This window comes from Pocillopora damicornis, chromosome 9 (assembly GCF_964200805.1).
Source record: "Pocillopora damicornis chromosome 9, jaPocDami1.2, whole genome shotgun sequence".
Lineage (NCBI taxonomy): Eukaryota > Metazoa > Cnidaria > Anthozoa > Scleractinia > Pocilloporidae > Pocillopora > Pocillopora damicornis.
The window spans coordinates 19,496,386-19,515,011 of record NC_142678.1 but is presented as its reverse complement, the minus strand read 5'-3'; the positions used below and the strand labels follow the sequence as shown (position 1 = coordinate 19,515,011).

At 41.2% G+C, this 18,626-nt stretch overlaps 2 protein-coding genes across 3 annotated transcripts in view; one reads left to right on the top strand and one right to left on the bottom strand.

Moving 5' to 3' along the window:
* LOC113672321 (polycystin-1-related protein) overlaps positions 1–18,626 on the bottom strand; it is a 55,421-nt gene that overhangs the window by 2,730 nt on the left and 34,065 nt on the right. The window contains exons 44-56 of the mRNA XM_027188596.2: positions 8,295–8,413; positions 7,966–8,076; positions 7,089–7,188; positions 6,782–6,856; positions 6,421–6,512; positions 5,697–5,810; positions 4,983–5,103; positions 4,237–4,338; positions 3,583–3,723; positions 3,055–3,192; positions 2,207–2,437; positions 1,384–1,469; positions 611–746 (exon numbers count right to left, since the gene is read on the bottom strand). Of these exons, the coding sequence (XP_027044397.2) occupies positions 611–746; positions 1,384–1,469; positions 2,207–2,437; positions 3,055–3,192; positions 3,583–3,723; positions 4,237–4,338; positions 4,983–5,103; positions 5,697–5,810; positions 6,421–6,512; positions 6,782–6,856; positions 7,089–7,188; positions 7,966–8,076; positions 8,295–8,413 (1,566 nt within the window). The remainder of the gene's footprint in view (positions 1–610; positions 747–1,383; positions 1,470–2,206; positions 2,438–3,054; positions 3,193–3,582; positions 3,724–4,236; positions 4,339–4,982; positions 5,104–5,696; positions 5,811–6,420; positions 6,513–6,781; positions 6,857–7,088; positions 7,189–7,965; positions 8,077–8,294; positions 8,414–18,626) is intronic.
* On the top strand, positions 9,474–18,576 carry LOC149040516 (uncharacterized). 2 transcript variants are annotated; one of them, XM_089183056.1, is made up of 3 exons: positions 9,474–9,592; positions 15,615–15,953; positions 18,185–18,576. In XM_089183056.1, the coding sequence occupies exons 2-3, from the start codon at positions 15,617–15,619 to the stop codon at positions 18,433–18,435; spliced, it is 588 nt and encodes a 195-aa protein (XP_089039182.1). In that variant the 5' UTR covers positions 9,474–9,592; positions 15,615–15,616; the 3' UTR covers positions 18,436–18,576. The 2 variants fall into 2 exon arrangements, with proteins under 2 accessions (XP_089039182.1, XP_089039181.1); XM_089183055.1 differs by lacking the exon at positions 9,474–9,592 and adding an exon at positions 10,099–10,284.

Here is an 18,626-nt window from a genome sequence, read left to right as displayed (position 1 = left end):
CAAAAAACTTAACCACCAGGCGATAACTGTCACACGTGCAAGATCACATAACGACAACGTTGCAGTTGGATTTCAATATTCAACAACAGTTTTTGTTGCGGTTGTTTTTCAGTCCTGAGTGGTTGGTAAACTTTGTTTAGAGCGCTATCCCATCCCTCTCCAACTTTGTGCTTTTTCAGTCCTTCCAAACAACTAGTTTTCCTTCGAGAGCCTCAAAGGGCTCCTAGCTGGGTTGCAGGGATTTGGCAGCTTAAGGGGGAGGGGAGGGGGGCAGTATTCTATCTGAAGGCAGTCGAGAAATAGAGGAAGCCCTCGGGTGCCCTAAGCTTCCATCCTCAATTTAAGTGAGGCGGTAGTCTAATGTAATTAGAACACAGTATAATATTATCATGCTGTCAGAAATATTAAATGATTCTGTGACGCACATGTTGATCATGCTACACCAACAAACAGAATAGCCGTGAAGACATTTTCAAAACTTGGTATTAGTTGATTACAAGGGTTTCAATAAATTTTTCCATAATCGGCAACTAAGGGTGTAATAAGCGGTTTTTCCTCTTTAGCCCTGTTTTAGACCAAGAGAGCCTTGAAAAGACTACTAAAACCTCACCATAGGGAAGGGAGCATCTTTCTCGTATTCCTCTAACTCTTCTTCTCCTTCATCTTTCTCGTCTTCCTCCTCTTCATCTGGATAAAATGATGCATCACTTTCTCTTCTCTTTAGTTTTTCCCTAAGTAGCTGCATTCTTAAAAAAACAAAGGGAAATTGAGTGGTTTCAGTCTTACAACGCAAAAGTGTAGCTCTCCCATCACCTCTAAATATTGAAAATACAATACTGCCGTAAAATGATAGAGTAAATTGAAATGTGTTCTATGAGTACTACCCCTCACCTCCGACGATCTGGGCCTAATTATTCAAAGAGCAGATAACCCTTTCCACTGGATAATTCTCTGTCCAGCGGACGAATGTTAGCAAAACGCATTGCGACATCCACCGGATGGAGATTTATCCAGCGGACTTCGAAAAGCCGGGGCCTAATCAACACCCCTCGCTTCTAACTGTTGTAAACTTCTTTGCAAATCAGGTAATAAAATCATAGTTCTAAAAGATCAAACCAACTAGCCTTTAAATTTGTTTTAATTTTTGTATTTTCTGTTTGCTATTAGTACGTTGGATAATGTACTGACATTGTAGCAGGGAAATGCTTGTTAACAGAGTCTAACTCTTATTTTGAAATCCATTCAAATCTTTTTATTTTTATTTTTTGTAATATTCACACAAGTGGAAACCTGATGTTTGCGCATCGGTGGTAAATATTTAACCCATTTCAAAAAACAGGACAATTGTAAACATAAACTCAAAAAGAAGCTCTAAATACATACTTGCTCCGAAAGAATTCCTCAACTGCAAGTTTCTTGTGCCGTTTTTTCTTGTAGTGCGGTACCCTGTACAGGAACATAGTGGCACTCTACCGAGATAAAAACAAAAAAACAAACAAATAAAAAACAAATAAACAAAATAAAAACACAACAAAACAGTCAAGTAGAGTAACTTTCATCTGAGTTTTGAAACTTGTTGTGTAAAGGAATGGTTTTACTTACTGTGATAACTGATTGGTTGTTGAACAACCAATCAGATGCAAGACTAAGAACAATCGCGCCTTGGTCGTTCGTTCTTATCCGCACTAAGGGTCGACTAACAGCAGTAAAGTTGAGTTTTAATTTGTTCTTCTGACACTTTCCTCTATTTTAATGGACAGTTGAAATTATTTTGGTGTGAGGTTTCGACAAATTATAAAAAAGAACTCTGACGAAATAGCCTCACGTTAATTGACTACTTATCTGTCAATTTATAGTCTAGTTTATAGACCTGTCTATTAAATAAAGCCTCGTGGACATGGTTTAAAGTTTCCGTCATAAGTAACTGAATTGGTTACAAACTGTCCCTTCTCAGACCTCTAGCTACTTAAAGGGAGAAGCTATTTATCGCCATCATATAAACACGCTGATTTTTCTAAATTCCCTGGTAGGATTTGTTTTGTCTTGCCAAGCAAAAAGCATTCCGCCTGACGAAATCAAACAACAGCTGCAAGGGAAACAGTGTCATTATTTAAAACCAGGAACTATGAGTGATATTTGAGACTTAGAAACTACATCTTCATAAAGCCATAAAAATTTAGTTTTCACCAAATAACACTTAACTCACCGCTCCCCTCATAATAGTATAGAATCCGACCACGAAGACAGCAAAGTAAAACAAAATCAGCACAGGTCGCTCTTCAACCGCCGGGCCTTGGTAATGATTCACGCCTTCCAAACGAAAGAAATTGCTGACCAGCAAGAATGTGTCTCCAAACGACTTGAACATAGTGTGAAGGCCACCAAACAAAAGATGTCCCGTATGAACAAACGCCATAATTAAGATTATGATCCCAACCTGCAAATAGATCACAGCCAAGTTGATGAGATTTTTAACAGCTAAGGGCAAATAAGGTAATCCATGATGCAGCACTGCATATCTGGCCTTTGCTAAAAGATGAACGAGATTGTCCAAAATGCACGGACGTTATTCGCAAAAATAGTTTTTTAAGTAAACTTTATGGCGTTTGGAAGCAAGATTAATCAAGTTAAAACCGATAAGACTAAGAAAACTGAAATAACGTTTTACTGTACACCCGAAGTTTTCCTGATAAATAGAGAGGCAAAGAAATAAAATATATTAAAATATATTAAAGTTCACACGGCAACCAGGTGGATAATCAGACTTAGTTTGATGCTACTCTGGTTTGCAGATTTAATGAATGTAACTGAAGAAGTTACAATTCATAGACCCAACGTTTCGACACTCCTGTCTAGTGCCTTCATCAGGGGTGATCTAAACAAATTAGTTCAAGCCGTTGTGTTTCACGCGTTATATCTTCAAAAGGAAAAATTACAGCTCGTTTTTTATCATACTCGTCTCTAATTGGTCCATCACTGTCACACAGTCAAAACGCTCGATGTTGATTGATAAGCAATCTACATGACCTTTTACGATTAATTTTTGATACCTACCGAACAGGCTGCCAGAGGACGCACGACGGAAGCGAAGTATTTACTGAGACGGAACATGGTTCGAAAAGGTCTCAGCATATGCAAAGAGCGAACGATGATGAAGAATAACAGAAGAGAATATAATGCTTTCAGAGCTTCCTAAAAAAGTGGAATGAAATCGAAGAAATGGTACTGTTCAGTTATAGCAGAACTGTACGTGGTAATCGGTGGTCATATATCATTTGTCGTTCAGGACTGGATTACGTCAATTATAGCCAATACCGAGCACGTCTTTCATTCTGTCTACAGTCGACAGACCAAACATCTCACATGCCGGCCAAACAAATCATTCCCTTACATCTAGTGTTTGACTCCAATCACGCTTAGAAAATGGGAAGGAAGATAACAACTCGCCCGTTTAGCTTCTTAAATCGCGCAAGCGGCTTGTGATGACTGCCCACGATCGTGGAGCTCAATAACCACAGCGGGCCTCGCTAACTTGAATTTTATTTGCTGCACATTAGTTATTTAAGACCGCTTCTTCTTTACCTGACTCGACGAAACCATCTTGGCGTAATGGAACACGTCTGTTTGACTAACTGTTTGGACTTCTCGTAACAGGGCGTACAAATTCACCGACCAGCGGATGTACAGCACCATGGACAAGCTTGCGCTGGCAACTGCCAAAAGCTAGAGAAGAAAACGGGAGGGAGGAACAAAAAACAGTTGACAAGTTTAAACTTCTCTTAAAACACTTTTTGTTGCAATGGTCAGAAGAATAATCTGACGAGATATCAAACAGCGAAGTTCATGGGAGGAGCCACCACTATCTGTGATTTAAGGAACAGACCAATCAGCTTGTCACGGAGTAATTGGTCTTGAAAAATAATGGATGTGGTGCTGAGGTGCGAGTTTTCTCATGGGTCGAATTTTGGGTCGAAAGATCGCCCCCTGACAATTCTTATGTAAAACAGGATGAGTATCTTTTCTTCGAAAGCGCTTTTCGTATCATTCTATTAAAGGACGCAATAAGTGTAGAAACTTCCTCAAGGAACGTTTTAAGCCCCACACCTCTACCCAAAACCCTAACAAACATACCCTCTTTAAACATCCCACCAGCTCAGAGGGGAAGAGCATTCTAATTATATTTCCAAACTCAGACGTTGGTTTATACTTTTGCCAAATTCCTTGCATTTTTTTTACCTGCGTTAGCCGCCAGAAGCTCCTAAAGTACTTAGCTGACATCTTCTTGGCCAAGAAAAACTCGTGTTGCAGGAGATAAAGAATTAGAAAAACAAACAGAAGCTGAAACAGATCAAGAACAGATCTCTTAGTAGAACAGCCCCGTAATTTTTGCATGACTGATGATAATGAGTTGGGGAGGAGCGCTACATTCATCACATAATAATAATAATAACAATAATAATAAAAACAATAAGTTGTCATGTCTTCATTCGTCATACTCGTTAGACAGAGGAGCAGCAAGCTAACCGTCAAATACAGTAGCTAGAAAGTTTTAAGTTCTATTCACGCCAATACTTCGTTGGCAACTTGTTTCGTGTATTTGAGCAACTTTCTTCCACACGTAAATTTTGTACATCGTGTCGCAATTGACTTTAGTTCCTACGCTACCATTTTTCTCACTGTAACGCTGGACAATTTCAATGTGCAGTATGCAAAACGTTTGAATCGTATTAAGCTTAACTCAATACGGCAGCTGATTCAAGGGTTCAAAAACGTGAGCGAAGCTTTTATTGTTTGTCTCATGCTCACGACAAATGCTTGGCACATTTCTTTCTTTTCTTAGTAATAGAAACGTATTTTGAAAACGGGATTTTCTCCAAACAGCAACAGATAAGAACAATAATGACAAAAACAATCAACTATCCACCTCAACGAACGCATATCTGCAACCAAACGGACGTAAGAGGTACTGACTGTTTACACACCTTGCAAATCCTCACAAAGAAGCCTTGTCCTGTTGATTTGAAAAACACTGGGAAGGTGTTTAACTCCAGTCGACATAATGGCTTCCCAGTATATGATGCTTTCACCGACAGAGTGGCAGCGCTAAAATATTAGTATGTAAATATTAGTAATTTATCAAATGCAAGTTTTTCATGGAAAATCAACCGCAGAAGTAACGAATTAAAAAAAGCCGACGTTATAAGCATTAGCCATTCGTTCAAAGCAAAACCCAAACCGTCCGCGTGTGTGAGTCTTTAAATTCAGTCAATCTGTCAAGGAGTCAATCGGAAAGCAGTCAACCAACAAATCAGATAATTTTCTTTTAGCAACTGAGTTGAATTGTGAGTTGGCCAAAGTTGAGAGATTCTAAAGCTGACGTTTCGAGCGTTAACCCTCAAGTTTTTCAGATTGAATGATCTTCGCTTTATTTACAAAATGTTGTAAAAAAGCAATGAATAATAACAAAAAAAGAAAATAATAAGATTGAATGGCGAAAATTGATTGCCTTGACGAAGCGCAAACGCGGCTTGAAATGTTAGCTAAACCATCTTTTCTCGGTAGCCAATTCACATTATCAACTCAGTTGATACAACAAAGTTGTCTTGTAATACAACCCAGCGACGCAGCACCACAGTTCATATAGGAACTCTTCACTTATTCTCAATAACCATAACCAGTAGTTGAAGCCACCTTACCTGATAGCACGCAGAAATGGCGTGTAAACTGCAAACTCCACCTTCACTTCGCGCGTACAGATGTTTATCCACTGCGAATCCATGATTCCTCTCAGCTGCTTTGCAGACTCTTCGCTGCAGAAAAAAAAAAAAAGGAAAAATAAGCAGTTGCAATACTCTTCAAAGGGCTTTAAGGAATTTATCATGCGACATACCTTCAAGCAAAATCAGTGGGAGAAAAGGTCTGGGAGCCCGCCCCCACCTCTTTGGAATGGCGTAAGAGCGTGTCTAGATTGATTTCAAATTTGCCGGAGGATGCCTGCGGACCCCCTAGTGGGATGGGCCCATCTTTAACCCTTTAACTCCTATGAGTGACCAGGACAGAATTTCTCCTCACAATATCAATACAATATCAACCAGATAAGTGATGACAATAAAGAAAAATATCAATTTCAGGATAATAGGTTGGTCCAATACTAAATTCTCTGAACTAAAACTATAAGAATTGTATGGTTGACAGTAAGGAGAAGTACAAATTTGATCTGGGAGTTAAAGGGTCACCAGTCACAGCTGTGCTTTTCATAGCGCCCCTTCAGTTCAAAATTTGTTCCTAGAGATTTGTTCCCTTAATATTCAACTATTAAATGCTTAGCGACTGGCTAAACAATGAATATTGGGTATATCAGGCGAAACTAACGTTCAGGGCCTAAATCAGTGGAAGGGCCAATCGAATCATGTGACTTACCTTGTTTGGTTGAGTTCCAAGCTGAACCAAGCGCCTTCCTTTTCGTGACACGTTACATGACACACTGTTGTGTTTGCATTGCCGTCACAAGCCTTAGAAAGTGTTGGAAGAAAAAAAAAGATTAGGACATGTTGTTTAACTGGATTACTAGTAACCTACCATTTAGTACCACAAAGGTGAAAATGAACGCCATTAGTATTCAGGGAAGAAAACTCATTCATGCTAGAAACATTTTGCATCTGGCCTAATTTCGAAAGTAAGAGTGTCTGGACCTCGGAAATGGTCTATTTATCAAGAAACATCCCAACTATTTATGACTGAATAATACATCGTTTTGTTGGAAAGTTGCTCAAGAACTTACCTTTGACATAGTGGTCTTGAATTGCGTGATCATTGTTCGACCAAACAGAAGGCTCTGGCTGTCACGTAATAAGATCTGCGCAATTAAATTGAAGGAACATGCAAAATAAATTAGTAGTTGTTTGCCAGTAGGAATTCGGAGAGCCAGTTTTTGCAGAAGGAAGAGAACGTAGAACAAGGAAAAAAGACTCTTAGGGCAGAAAGAAGAGCGCATAGCTAACTTCCTATTACTTCCTTACTTCCTATTATTCCTATGGACCCCTGCCGTCTCAATGTAACATGTATCGATCATGAACTTTGCCACATACCGTAAACGGTGTGTAATGAGACGTAGCATTGTTCTCATAAAATGCTGCGGACATGCCCTCCCAAGCCGCCTTGACACTGTCAGGATCACCTTCTCCCGGCCTATTGTGTGTAAACAAAAGTAGGATTAGCTAGTACAACCAAAACATACTTCTTAAACAAGCATGATCTTTATTACATTTCGAACAACGTTCAACCTTAATGGTTGTTTAACCGTTTAATCGCTTAATCGTTCAACCTTAACTCCCTGATGATGCCGTAGAACGGCGAAAGCTCGGAGTGAATAAAGAAAGAACCACAGTAGCACTTAAAGGCTTCATTTGATCAATATCCCGTTCAACCTTAAGTTCAACGATCATATCACCAAGGAACCGAGCTGGAAAGGAAAGGAACGCCAATAACTAGTTGGTGAGATCGACTAAACAGAAAGATTAACTACAACGACAACAACAATAAAAGAAGAATAATGATGATGATAGCAATGATGACAATGATAAAATAATGTCCGTAATAACAACCGAAACCAACAGTTACAGCAACAACGACATTGTCAATGATACTGATGAAGATATTATGTCGAGAGAATTCTTCTCCTTACGCCACACAACCGAGATTGTTTCGATTGAAACAGGCGGCAAGACACAAGGTTCAACACTGACGATCGCTACTTGACACTGACAGCCAATAACATAGCAGCTAGACAGACCATAAGTTATCACATGGCACTGTCTGCGCTGAAAAACAACTTCCCTTGACTTTCATAATGACTTTGGTTCAGTCAAAGTGATCAACATCAACCCTTCTCAAGACTACTTACACACAGACGATCGCACTGGACTATAAAAATCCATAAAAATCCATAGGAGATTTCTAGCATACCTGAAAAATGCCTTTCTGATCGACTGATTCAGATGATACACATCCGGGCATGTGATGCTCGAAACCAGGAAGCACGTGATAAGAAAGAACAGAATGGACACAATCACTTCTCTGAAATTAAATGAAATAAAAGTTTTTATCAATCCACTATCCACTTCACAAAAATTGTACACATCTTAGAATGCGGAGTACAACAACTTCAATTTTATTCATTAAAATTGATTGTATTCATAACATAACATGTTACCATAGCAAATTTGTCACCTAAAAATTTCGGTAATTTACGATGGTTCTTGGCGAGAATCATCGAGACCTAGATTAAGACTTACACAGTATAGTCCTTGAGAGCTTTGCTCCGTGCGCATTTACTTCGTGCTTCAGACAGTTTTGACTTGGATGGCGGCTTCAGAAACTTGAGATACCGTTGTCTACGGCGAAGAGCCAGCGCCTACAAGCAAGGTATGAGAGCTTTTAGTGTCAAAAGTCAATATCGGTCTGCATCATTTGCTGATTTTACTTAGAAAATATAAAACCACAAGCGCGGTTTAGAAAAGGTCACGTTTCGATCTCTTACCCTTAGTTTTGCCAGTTTTTTACGTCCAAAAAAAAACTTGGCAAAAGATGTTTTTCGTCTTTTCACGAGCGTGGGACAAAGAAAAAATTCTGAGTCCCCATGAGGAATCGAACCTCAAACTTTCAGATTCCCTGCTCCGATGCTCTACCATTGAGCCACAGATACTCCACGGTGAGCCAGCTCAATTACGAAGTTCATATGACACGTGTCCTGTATACTGCTTGGATCAGCAGTGTCGATAGTGTCATGTTTGTAAATAGAATAGGAGAGATCGTAAGTTTTGAGCTCGCGAAAGATGTTGCAATGTCGATAGCGTCATGCTTGTAGCGTCATCTTTGTCCCACGCCCGTGACAAGACGAAAAACATCTTTCGATATTTTTTTACCGAGCTCAAAACTTACCATCTCTCGTATTCTATTTACAAACATGACGCTATCGACATTGCTGATCCTAGCAGTATGCAGGACGCGTGTTATATGACCTCGCTCACTGTAGAGTCTCTGTGGCTCAGCGGTAGAGCATCGGAGGTCTGAGGTTCGATTCCTTGTGGGGACTCAGAATTTTTTCTTTGTCCCAAGCTCGTGACAAGACGAAAACATCTTTCGCTATTTCTTTACCGAGCTCAAAACTTACCATCTCTCTTGTTCTATTTACAATAAAAATTTCTTAACGATAGATTCAAGCGGTAAAGTCTGCATATCAGCCTTAGCTTATCGCGGTTTGCGTAGCATGGAGCCCACCGATAATTTTATAATCGCATGGAAGGAATGTTAGTACAGAGCCTGCGAAAAGGCCCGAGCGTTTATCAGCCACGGGAAAATAGACAAACATTATGTCTAGACATAATGTTTTTTATGTCGGGGCATGTTTATATGATAACCCGTTGGGAGGTTTGTACCAGGTACGAGCAGTAACCAATCGGTAGTAAGGGCGGAGTTTGTTATGTTATAACCAGGAAAAATTCCTTGATTCGCCCTTCTATCCCTCGCCATTCGAACGTCAAGTGCTCAAGAAATTTTTTCCTCTCTTCGATAACACAGTCCAAAGTTTCAGGCAAGTTGAAAATTTCTGTATTCTCCATCTTGGTATTATTTTGTTGGTGTCCAATTTCATTGAATATTTCAAACCTCGCATTTAACTTATCCTGTGAATGGCACCAACACGTGTACTTATCCTCGGTCACTCCTTTATCCATCGTTTGTTTCGTTTTCTTGTTGCTCATTTCGGTCGCGATTTCCTAGAGAATTTTAACTTGGGCGACGACCTTATTTTCAAATGGCACGGGATAGGGGGGAAGGACAGTAGCAAAAACTCGGCAACTTGACCTCGGAGTCGTAAGATCATTTGCTCCCGATATTGTCATTTTGCAGCTTGGCACGAACGACCTAACGGCGTTATCTGCCGTAGAAACGGGGTCCGCTATAGAGGATCTCGTTCGTTTGTTATACGATTCTTATAGCGTTAAAAGAATTTGTGTTTGTCAAACCATTTATCGCGAGAACGCGCCTCTGTTTAATAACAAAGCAAACACTTTATCCAAATACCTTAGAGTGGTTTTGGAACCTATTCCATATGCTTGTTACTGGAAACACAGGGGTTTTTGGAACAGCAAATCTCGTTTCCTTCACCGTGATGGTGTCCACCTTAATAATTTAGGTCATTTTAAACTCTACCGCAGTTTGAGGGGAGCCATTTTAGGATGCTGGAGAGCTTTATCGGAAGCTTCGTGATCTGCCAGTTATTGTGTAAGCTTCTACTGCAGGACATTGCATTTTTTAAATGTTTTATCGGCGGTTTCCTACCCCGCATTTTATTTGAGAAGCAGCGTATTTCTTTCGATGTTTATTGCCAGTTCACATTTTTTGTTTTGAACCAGGCCTATGTCATATATGTTTTTGCCTTGCCTCTTATGTTATTTTTGGAAATTTTTTCCTCTTGGCAGGCTTGTTTTTGTTGGTCCAGTGGACCACATATGTTATTTACGATCTTGGTATCGTTTTGGCCTTGGTACTTCTTTTACGCTGTGCTTTCACTTTACCATTTGAGTGTACAACCCTTTCTGACCATCCCCTAATTTAGGGGAAAGTGTCCAATGCACTCGGTACTGTGATAAAGCGTTAGCTTATTGTTCTGTATTGTGCAGTTTCAGCACACTTGTTTGTTGAACTTGGCGTTTTTTGTGGCTACCTGCTCTCTCACTTTTTTGATTTGCTATGATCTTTTTAATTCACGTATGTACAACATCCATACTTGTAATGGTTTACAACTGATACCTTTGCTGTTCGTCTGAACACAGCCGGATTTCCATATCTTATACTGGGTGTCTACAAAACGAAGACCGAAGACCGAAGACCGAAGACCGAAAAACGAAGACCCTAATTTTTTTGCCCGAATAAGGCACGGACAGTTAAAAAACTAACCCAAAGCGTTCCTCAGCACAAACCGATGTGAAATTAACAGGAGTCTTCGTTTTGTAGAAAAGCCCCCCTAAATCTACAAAACGAAGACCGAAGACCGAAAAACGAAGACCGAAAAACGAAGACCCTAATTTTTTTGCCCGAATAAGGCACGGACAGTTAAAAAACTAACCCAAAGCGTTCCTCAGCACAAACCGATGTGAAATTAACAGGGGTCTTCGTTTTGTAGAAAAGCCCCCCTAAATCTACAAAACGAAGACCGAAGACCGAAAAACGAAGACCGAAAAACGAAGACCCTAATTTTTTTGCCCGAATAAGGCACGGACAGTTAAAAAAACTAACGCCCGTAAGGGGCGACCCTAAAAGCCGGAACGGCGGAATGGCGGAATGGCGGAAAATGACCCCAAATCCTAAAACACGGAACGGCGGAGAATTACCCCAAATCCTAAAACACGGAACGGCGGAAAATGACCCCAAATCCTAAAACACGGAACGGCGGAAAATGACCCCAAATCCTAAATCATGGAATGGTGGAATATGACCCCAAATCCTAAAACATGGAATGGCGGAAAATGACCCCAAATCCTAAACCACGGAACGGCGGAAAAATGACCTCAGATCCTAAAACATCGAACGGCGGAAAATGACCCCAAATCCTAAAACACGGAACGGATGTCAGGGCATGTTGCAAAAATTTTGTACAAAGACACCAAGCGTTTGGCTCATTTATCCCCACGACGATAACACGCGTGACTAAAATTAAGTGTTATTAACTTTTTTCTTTTACTGAGTGGTATAAATAATAATGAACCATTATGCATGAAAGATAGCTGCGTTTTCGCGTTGTTAACCTGTTTAGTTACCTTTTGTTATGCAAAATTTGCCATGAGTTTTAGTCGCGGCATAAAAAGTCGCACAGCATGTGAAAACCAACTCGACATACCACATTACAATAAACAATTGTAACTTTGATACGTTTCCTGGTCACGTCTGTAATGATTTATTGAAACAATAATATCTCATATGCTTGTAAATGCGAGAACATCACAGGAACGTTTTCAGGCTTCTCAAAATATGACAACGTTCAGCCCCAGTTCCAAACTTAGACTAGCGTGAGAGCAAGTCCTCGTTACGAGCCCTTCAATACGAGCGTTTTTTCATCCACGAATAAGTTTTGGGACTTGAGTAACACTAGTTGAAGAGAGGTTTGCAGGGTGTCACGCGCGTGGGAATTTCTCATGGCGTGAGAAGACAAAAGAAAGTTAGCAGAAGGAAGCCGTCAAGAAGAATTTGAAGAATTTCTTCGCGACCAGGTGTCCAAAACACCACCGTGCCCAAACTTAGACTAGTGTGAGAGCAAGCCCTCGTTACGAGCCCTTCAATACGAGCGTTTTTTCATCCACGAATAAGTTTTGGGACTTGAGTAACACTAGTTGAAGAGAGGTTTGCAGGGTGTCACGCGCGTGGGAATTTCTCATGGCGTGAGAAGACAAAAGAAAGTTAGCAGAAGGAAGCCGTCAAGAAGAATTTGAAGAATTTCTTCGCGACCAGGTGTCCAAAACACCACCGTGCCCAAACTTAGACTAGTGTGAGAGCAAGCCCTCGTTACGAGCCCTTCAATACGAGCGTTTTTTCATCCACGAATAAGTTTTGGGACTTGAGTAACACTAGTTGAAGAGAGGTTTGCAGGGTGTCACGCGCGTGGGAATTTCTCGTGGCGTGAAAAGACAAAAGAAAGTTAGCAGAAGGAGGCCGTCAAGAAGAATTTGAAGAATTTCTTCGCGACCAGGTGTCCAAAACACTACCGTCCTACTGTGAAATTTACGGCTTACATATCAGTGGAAGAAATAAACTTTCTAAACAAAAAAGGGGCTATTTCACTAATTCTTCTAATTTGCATGGTGAGAATAGATCCTGTCACTAGAACCCCGCTAACTCGAACCCGGCGAACTCGAAACCCCCACTTACTCGAACAAGACCCAATTTTCCCTTTAAATTCTTCTTGACGGCTTCCTTCTGCTAACTTTCTTTTGTCTTCTCACGCCATGAGAAATTCCCACGCGCGTGACACCCTGCAAACCTCTCTTCAACTAGTGTTACTCAAGTCCCAAAACTTATTCGTGGATGAAAAAACGCTCGTATTGAAGGGCTCGTAACGAGGACTTGCTCTCACGCTAGTCTAAGTTTGGAACTGGGGCTGAACGTTGTCATATTTTGAGAAGCCTGAAAACGTTCCTGTGATGTTCTCGCATTTACAAGCATATGAGATATTATTGTTTCAATAAATCATTACAGACGTGACCAGGAAACGTATCAAAGTTACAATTGTTTATTGTAATGTGGTATGTCGAGTTGGTTTTCACATGCTGTGCGACTTTTTATGCCGCGACTAAAACTCATGGCAAATTTTGCATAACAAAAGGTAACTAAACAGGTTAACAACGCGAAAACGCAGCTATCTTTCATGCATAATGGTTCATTATTATTTATACCACTCAGTAAAAGAAAAAAGTTAATAACACTTAATTTTAGTCACGCGTGTTATCGTCGTGGGGATAAATGAGCCAAACGCTTGGTGTCTTTGTACAAAATTTTTGCAACATGCCCTGACATCCGTTCCGTGTTTTAGGATTTGGGGTCATTTTCCGCCGTTCGATGTTTTAGGATCTGAGGTCATTTTTCCGCCGTTCCGTGGTTTAGGATTTGGGGTCATTTTCCGCCATTCCATGTTTTAGGATTTGGGGTCATATTCCACCATTCCATGATTTAGGATTTGGGGTCATTTTCCGCCGTTCCGTGTTTTAGGATTTGGGATCATTTTCCGCCGTTCCGTGTTTTAGGATTTGGGGTCATTTTCCGCCATTCCGCCATTCCGCCATTCCGCCATTCCGCCGTTCCGGCTTTTAGGGTCGCCCGTAAGTCAGGCTTTTGCCAAAATGCAAAACGCAAAAAGGCGAGAACTGTCAATCATTTATGGTTGGTGAAAAGCGGCTAGATTTCATGAGCTTTATGTCTGTAGAGTGCAATCAGCCGGCAAAAAGTTCCGTTGTACGTGTTGGCACTAAAGTTAACGTCAATAGCTTGCAGAGAAAAGGTATTTGTCTGTTTAGAAATTTTAAAAATTGTTTCATTTGTGTTTTTTTATTCTCCAGAAATGTTTGGAAAGTTTGTACTTCCGGTAAAATGTAAATTACCTTTTTTCGGGTTCCGGACTAAAAAGTGAGAAATTTACAAGTCAAGTGAGAGCAACAAGAGTTCCAACTAAAAAGAGTTTTTCAAATGAAGACATTCAATTATGACCCAAATAAGAACAAATAACGCTCCCGGTCTTCCTTAGTGCTTTAAATTATTTGTTTACTCGCAAACAGTTTTAGCAACGGTCTTTACTTTTTAGATCCACACGGTTCTTTTTAAACGGAAAGCAAAAGCCCCAGTTATTTCGCGTCAATTGGCGTCTGACAAAGCGTTTTTGTCCAAAAGTTGGCGATCCATCACAACCGAAGCTGCTTTCTGACACAATTGCGCCTATTTTTTGACTGATACACTGAAACGTTTGAACTGTTTTAGCCACCCCCACAAAAAAAAAAAAACAACAATATGTGCTTTCTATCACCTATCCTAAGACTAAATCATTTTGCTATTAGGTCACAGCCAAGTCTTTAAAATTGTCGCATCATCACGCTATGCTACTGAACGGCATAAATTATCAACCATGACGTTAGTTCAAATATTCATTTCACTCCCTTTGCCTTTTTGAGAATAAGTAAAATTGCCAGGCTAATAGCCAATGTTGCTGCTGTCACTACAAATTGTGAATGCTACTATCTCTAGTAACTTTCCTAGTATTAAGCAGAGTACTGAATATTTCCTACATGCTGTAAAATTACTAGATAATGGGAAGCTTAAGATCAGCTAGAAATTGTGAAATACCTCGTGTTACAAAAATACTTTAATGCTGTACAACTCCTGCACCCCCTAAGCTGGCCTCCTTTGCGATTTAAAACCGCATCAGTCTAGACAACTGATGCACCCCTTTTTGTCGCGCGCGGTTGAAATCGGCAACGTATAATAGATTCTTCCTTCCCAGGGGTCTGGAAAAGCGTTTTAGCAAGGGTCTTCGTTTTGTAGATTTAGGGGGGCTTTTCTACAAAACGAAGACTCCTGTTAATTTCACATCGGTTTGTGCTGAGGAACGCTTTGGGTTAGTTTTTTAACTGTCCGTGCCTTATTCGGGCAAAAAAATTAGGGTCTTCGTTTTTCGGTCTTCGGTCTTCGTTTTGTAGATTTAGGGGGGCTTTTCTACAAAACGAAGACCCCTGTTAATTTCACATCGGTTTGTGCTGAGGAACGCTTTGGGTTAGTTTTTTAACTGTCCGTGCCTTATTCGGGCAAAAAAATTAGGGTCTTCGTTTTTCGGTCTTCGTTTTTCGGTCTTCGGTCTTCGGTCTTCGGTCTTCGTTTTGTAGACACCCATCTTATGCTCGCGTCTTAGGCGTGGCCCCTCTCAGGCTATCGGTTTTTCACCAGACAACAATAGACAATAGAGTTGTCAGCACTGTCTGTAGCTATGTGCTTTATTAATTTTGCCATAACACGGTAGATTTCGAGATTTTTTCTTATTGTCATATGCTCCCATTTTTGTACATTCCCTTTGTCAGTTATGCCTCCTAGAAAACGTTCTGCCGTTGTGAATGACCGTCCTAAACGGGCCAAACGAACAAAGAAAACCAGCCCATCCGAGATAAGTGAAGTAACACCTCCACTTCCAGCTATGAGTTCCACAGCTAGCCATTCCAAGAATGTCAAGAACAGCTCCTTGGATGTCGGCGCTCTATCAAGCACCATTTCTGCCGCCGTTTCCGAAGCCCTTCCGGCTGCATTTCCTGGGGATAACATAGCTGCCATTTTAAAGAACAGTGTTCCTGACAGCTCCAATCCTGTCTCCCCTTCCGTGGACGACGAAGTGCGCGCCATTACCGGGGACAATAGTTTCTCAGGTATCGGGGGCGCTCTTGCTAAAGCGGGTTTGGGTGAACCACAACCCCAGCAGATTTTTACTAGTATTGCGGTGGGTCTTCCCGCCCGGGTTAGTGCTAAACTTAAAGCCAAAATATGGGCAAACGAATATGTAGACTTTGGGGCATTGCTTTTTTCCTCCCCTCAAAATGAAGGCAAATATTCGTTATCTATGACGCCTTCTGCTGGGCCGCAACGCTCGAGCCCTCACAATCCAACAAAAGGATTACTTCGATACATCAATGGGCTTCGGCATTTCATATTTTTGTCTCAGTCTATGCGGAGCGCTTCTCTAGCGAAACTCCAAGTTTGATGAAATATTGCGAAGTTGTACGAGATTTGGCTTATAAATCAGGCGATTGGTTTTGGTATGACGAACAATTTCGTTATCTCAGACAATCATCGAACCCAGCACTTTACCCATGGGACCAAATACACTGGGAATTATGGCTAAGAGCTGCCAATAGTTTTCGTAGGCCACAGTCGTTCACAAACAAATTTCAGACTCAAACTCGTCAACGCTTTCGACCTCCCCCTTTTCCAAAGGGAACTTGCTGGGCCTTTCAAGCCGGGAAGCATTGCTCTGGCTGCCAATATGACCACTCCTGCTTTAAATGTGGAGCAAAACACCCAGGCAGTCAATGTGCCATTCAAGCAATCACACCCCATTTCGGAGGTAAGGGTAAAGGAGGCCCGACTCAAGCACTGGGTTCTACACAGTCCCCCGGTTACCCCGGTAAAAGTGGATCGTCTTAAATTTTTTCTGCACGGCTATGACTCTGCGTTAGCTTCGTATCTTATTGACGGTTTTCGTTTTGGTTTTCGAGTTCATTTTGTTGGTGAACGGCTGTCTTACGAATCTCCTAATCTTAAAAGCGCTATAGATCAACCTGATTTAGTTAAAGCCAAGTTAAGTAGAGAATGCGCGGCTGGGAGAATTGTTGGTCCTTTTACAACCCCGCCCTTTCCTAATTTTCGTACATCCCCTTTAGGCATTGTACCCAAAAAAGATCCGTCCGAATGTCGTCTCATTCACCACTCATCTTACCCCGAGGGTGCTTCGGTCAACGACTTCATTCCTGACATTTACTCCACAGTGAAATATGCGTCTGTCGGTGATGCATCCAAGTCGATTAAGCGATTAGGGCGGGGTTGTTTCATGGCCAAAACAGATGTTAAGTCTGCATTTCGCATAATTCCTATTCACCCTGCTGATTATTCCCTGTTAGGTTTGCAGTGGGAAAACTTGTATTATTTTGATAGGACTTTGCTGATGGGATTGAGTTCGAGCTGTGCTATATTTGAAGCTGTATCGACGGCACTTGAGTGGATTTCTATCCACCATCTCGGAGCTAAGTCCGTTTTACACATTTTAGACGATTTTCTCTTCATTGCGCCGACCAAAGCCCAATGCACACGCGACTTGTCGAATTTTGTTTCTTTGTGCGAATATCTTGGCGTTCCTCTCGCCCCCGAGAAAACAGTAGGTCCGGATTCAGTTTTGCAGTTTGCAGGAATAATTTTAGACTCCGTTCGCATGGAAGCGCGACTTCCAGACGATAAGCTGGCTAAATGTCGCCAGTTATTGACTGTTTTTCTCGCTCGTAGATCTGTTTGCTTAAAAGAGCTTCAATCACTCATAGGCTTACCCAATTTCACGTGTCTCGTCGTTGTACCCGGTCGGGCGTTTTTGCGTCGCCTAATCGATCTTACGAAAGGCGTTCGCAAGCCCCATCATCATATTCGTCTTTCAAAAGGCGCAAAGCTGGACATCGCAATTTGGCTTAGATTTTTAACAGATTTTAATGGCAAATCGTTTTTTCTTGATGACGCCTGGGAGACATCAGACACGCTTAAACTTTATACCGACTCCTCTGGTTCCATCGGGTTTGGAGCTGTGTTTGGCAATCGTTGGTTGCATGGTCTTTGGCCGGCCTCTTGGAAGACCTACAATATTGCTGTATTAGAGCTTTTTCCAATCGTCATTGCAATTCACATTTGGGGTTCATTGATGGTTGATAAGTGTGTATTGTTTTTTAGCGACAACGCCGCCGTTGTTGACATTATTAATAAGCAGACATCTAAGGACGCCTCTATTATGGTTCTCCTTGGGGATTTAGTTTTAAGCTGCCTTACGCACAATATTCTGTTTCAAGCTCGCCATATTCCGGGGTTGATCAATTCTCGTGCCGACTATCTTTCACGTTTCCAGGTTGTGAAGTTCAAAGAATTATCACCGGAAGCAGACGACTTCCCCACTCCAGTTCCCGAGAACCTGATGCCGGAGAGTTGGTTTCTAATTTAAGAGGCCTCTTAGGGAGTGCATTGACAGATAGCTCCAGGCGTCAATATCAACGCGCTTGGGCTGTTTTTCGCCAATTTTATTGTCGTTTTTATGGGTCTGAAAATCCCATTTTACCTTTAGTTCCAAATTGTATTAACGTACTGTGGTCTCGATCTTAGCCGCTATAAAAGCCATAGTTTTCGCATTGGTGGCGCTTGTCATGCTGCCGACAATGGTTTTTCTGATGCCCAAATTCGTGCGCTTGGCCGCTGGAAATCGGATGCATTTAAAGTTTATTTACGTTCCGAAATTCTTACTACTAATTGATAGACCATTACAGTCTTGGGCGCCACTTCGTTCAGTCAAGGGC

Coding starts and splice junctions, on each gene's coding strand:
- LOC149040516 (XM_089183055.1), top strand. CDS start 10,239: ATGCTGGAGAGCTTTATCGGAAGCTTCGTGATCTGCCAGTTATTGT. Junction 10,285..15,614: donor CGTGATCTGCCAGTTATTGT/GTAAGCTTCTAC, acceptor TCCCTTTGTCAG/TTATGCCTCCTAGAAAACGT. Junction 15,954..18,184: donor CGGGGACAATAGTTTCTCAG/GTATCGGGGGCG, acceptor TCACGTTTCCAG/GTTGTGAAGTTCAAAGAATT.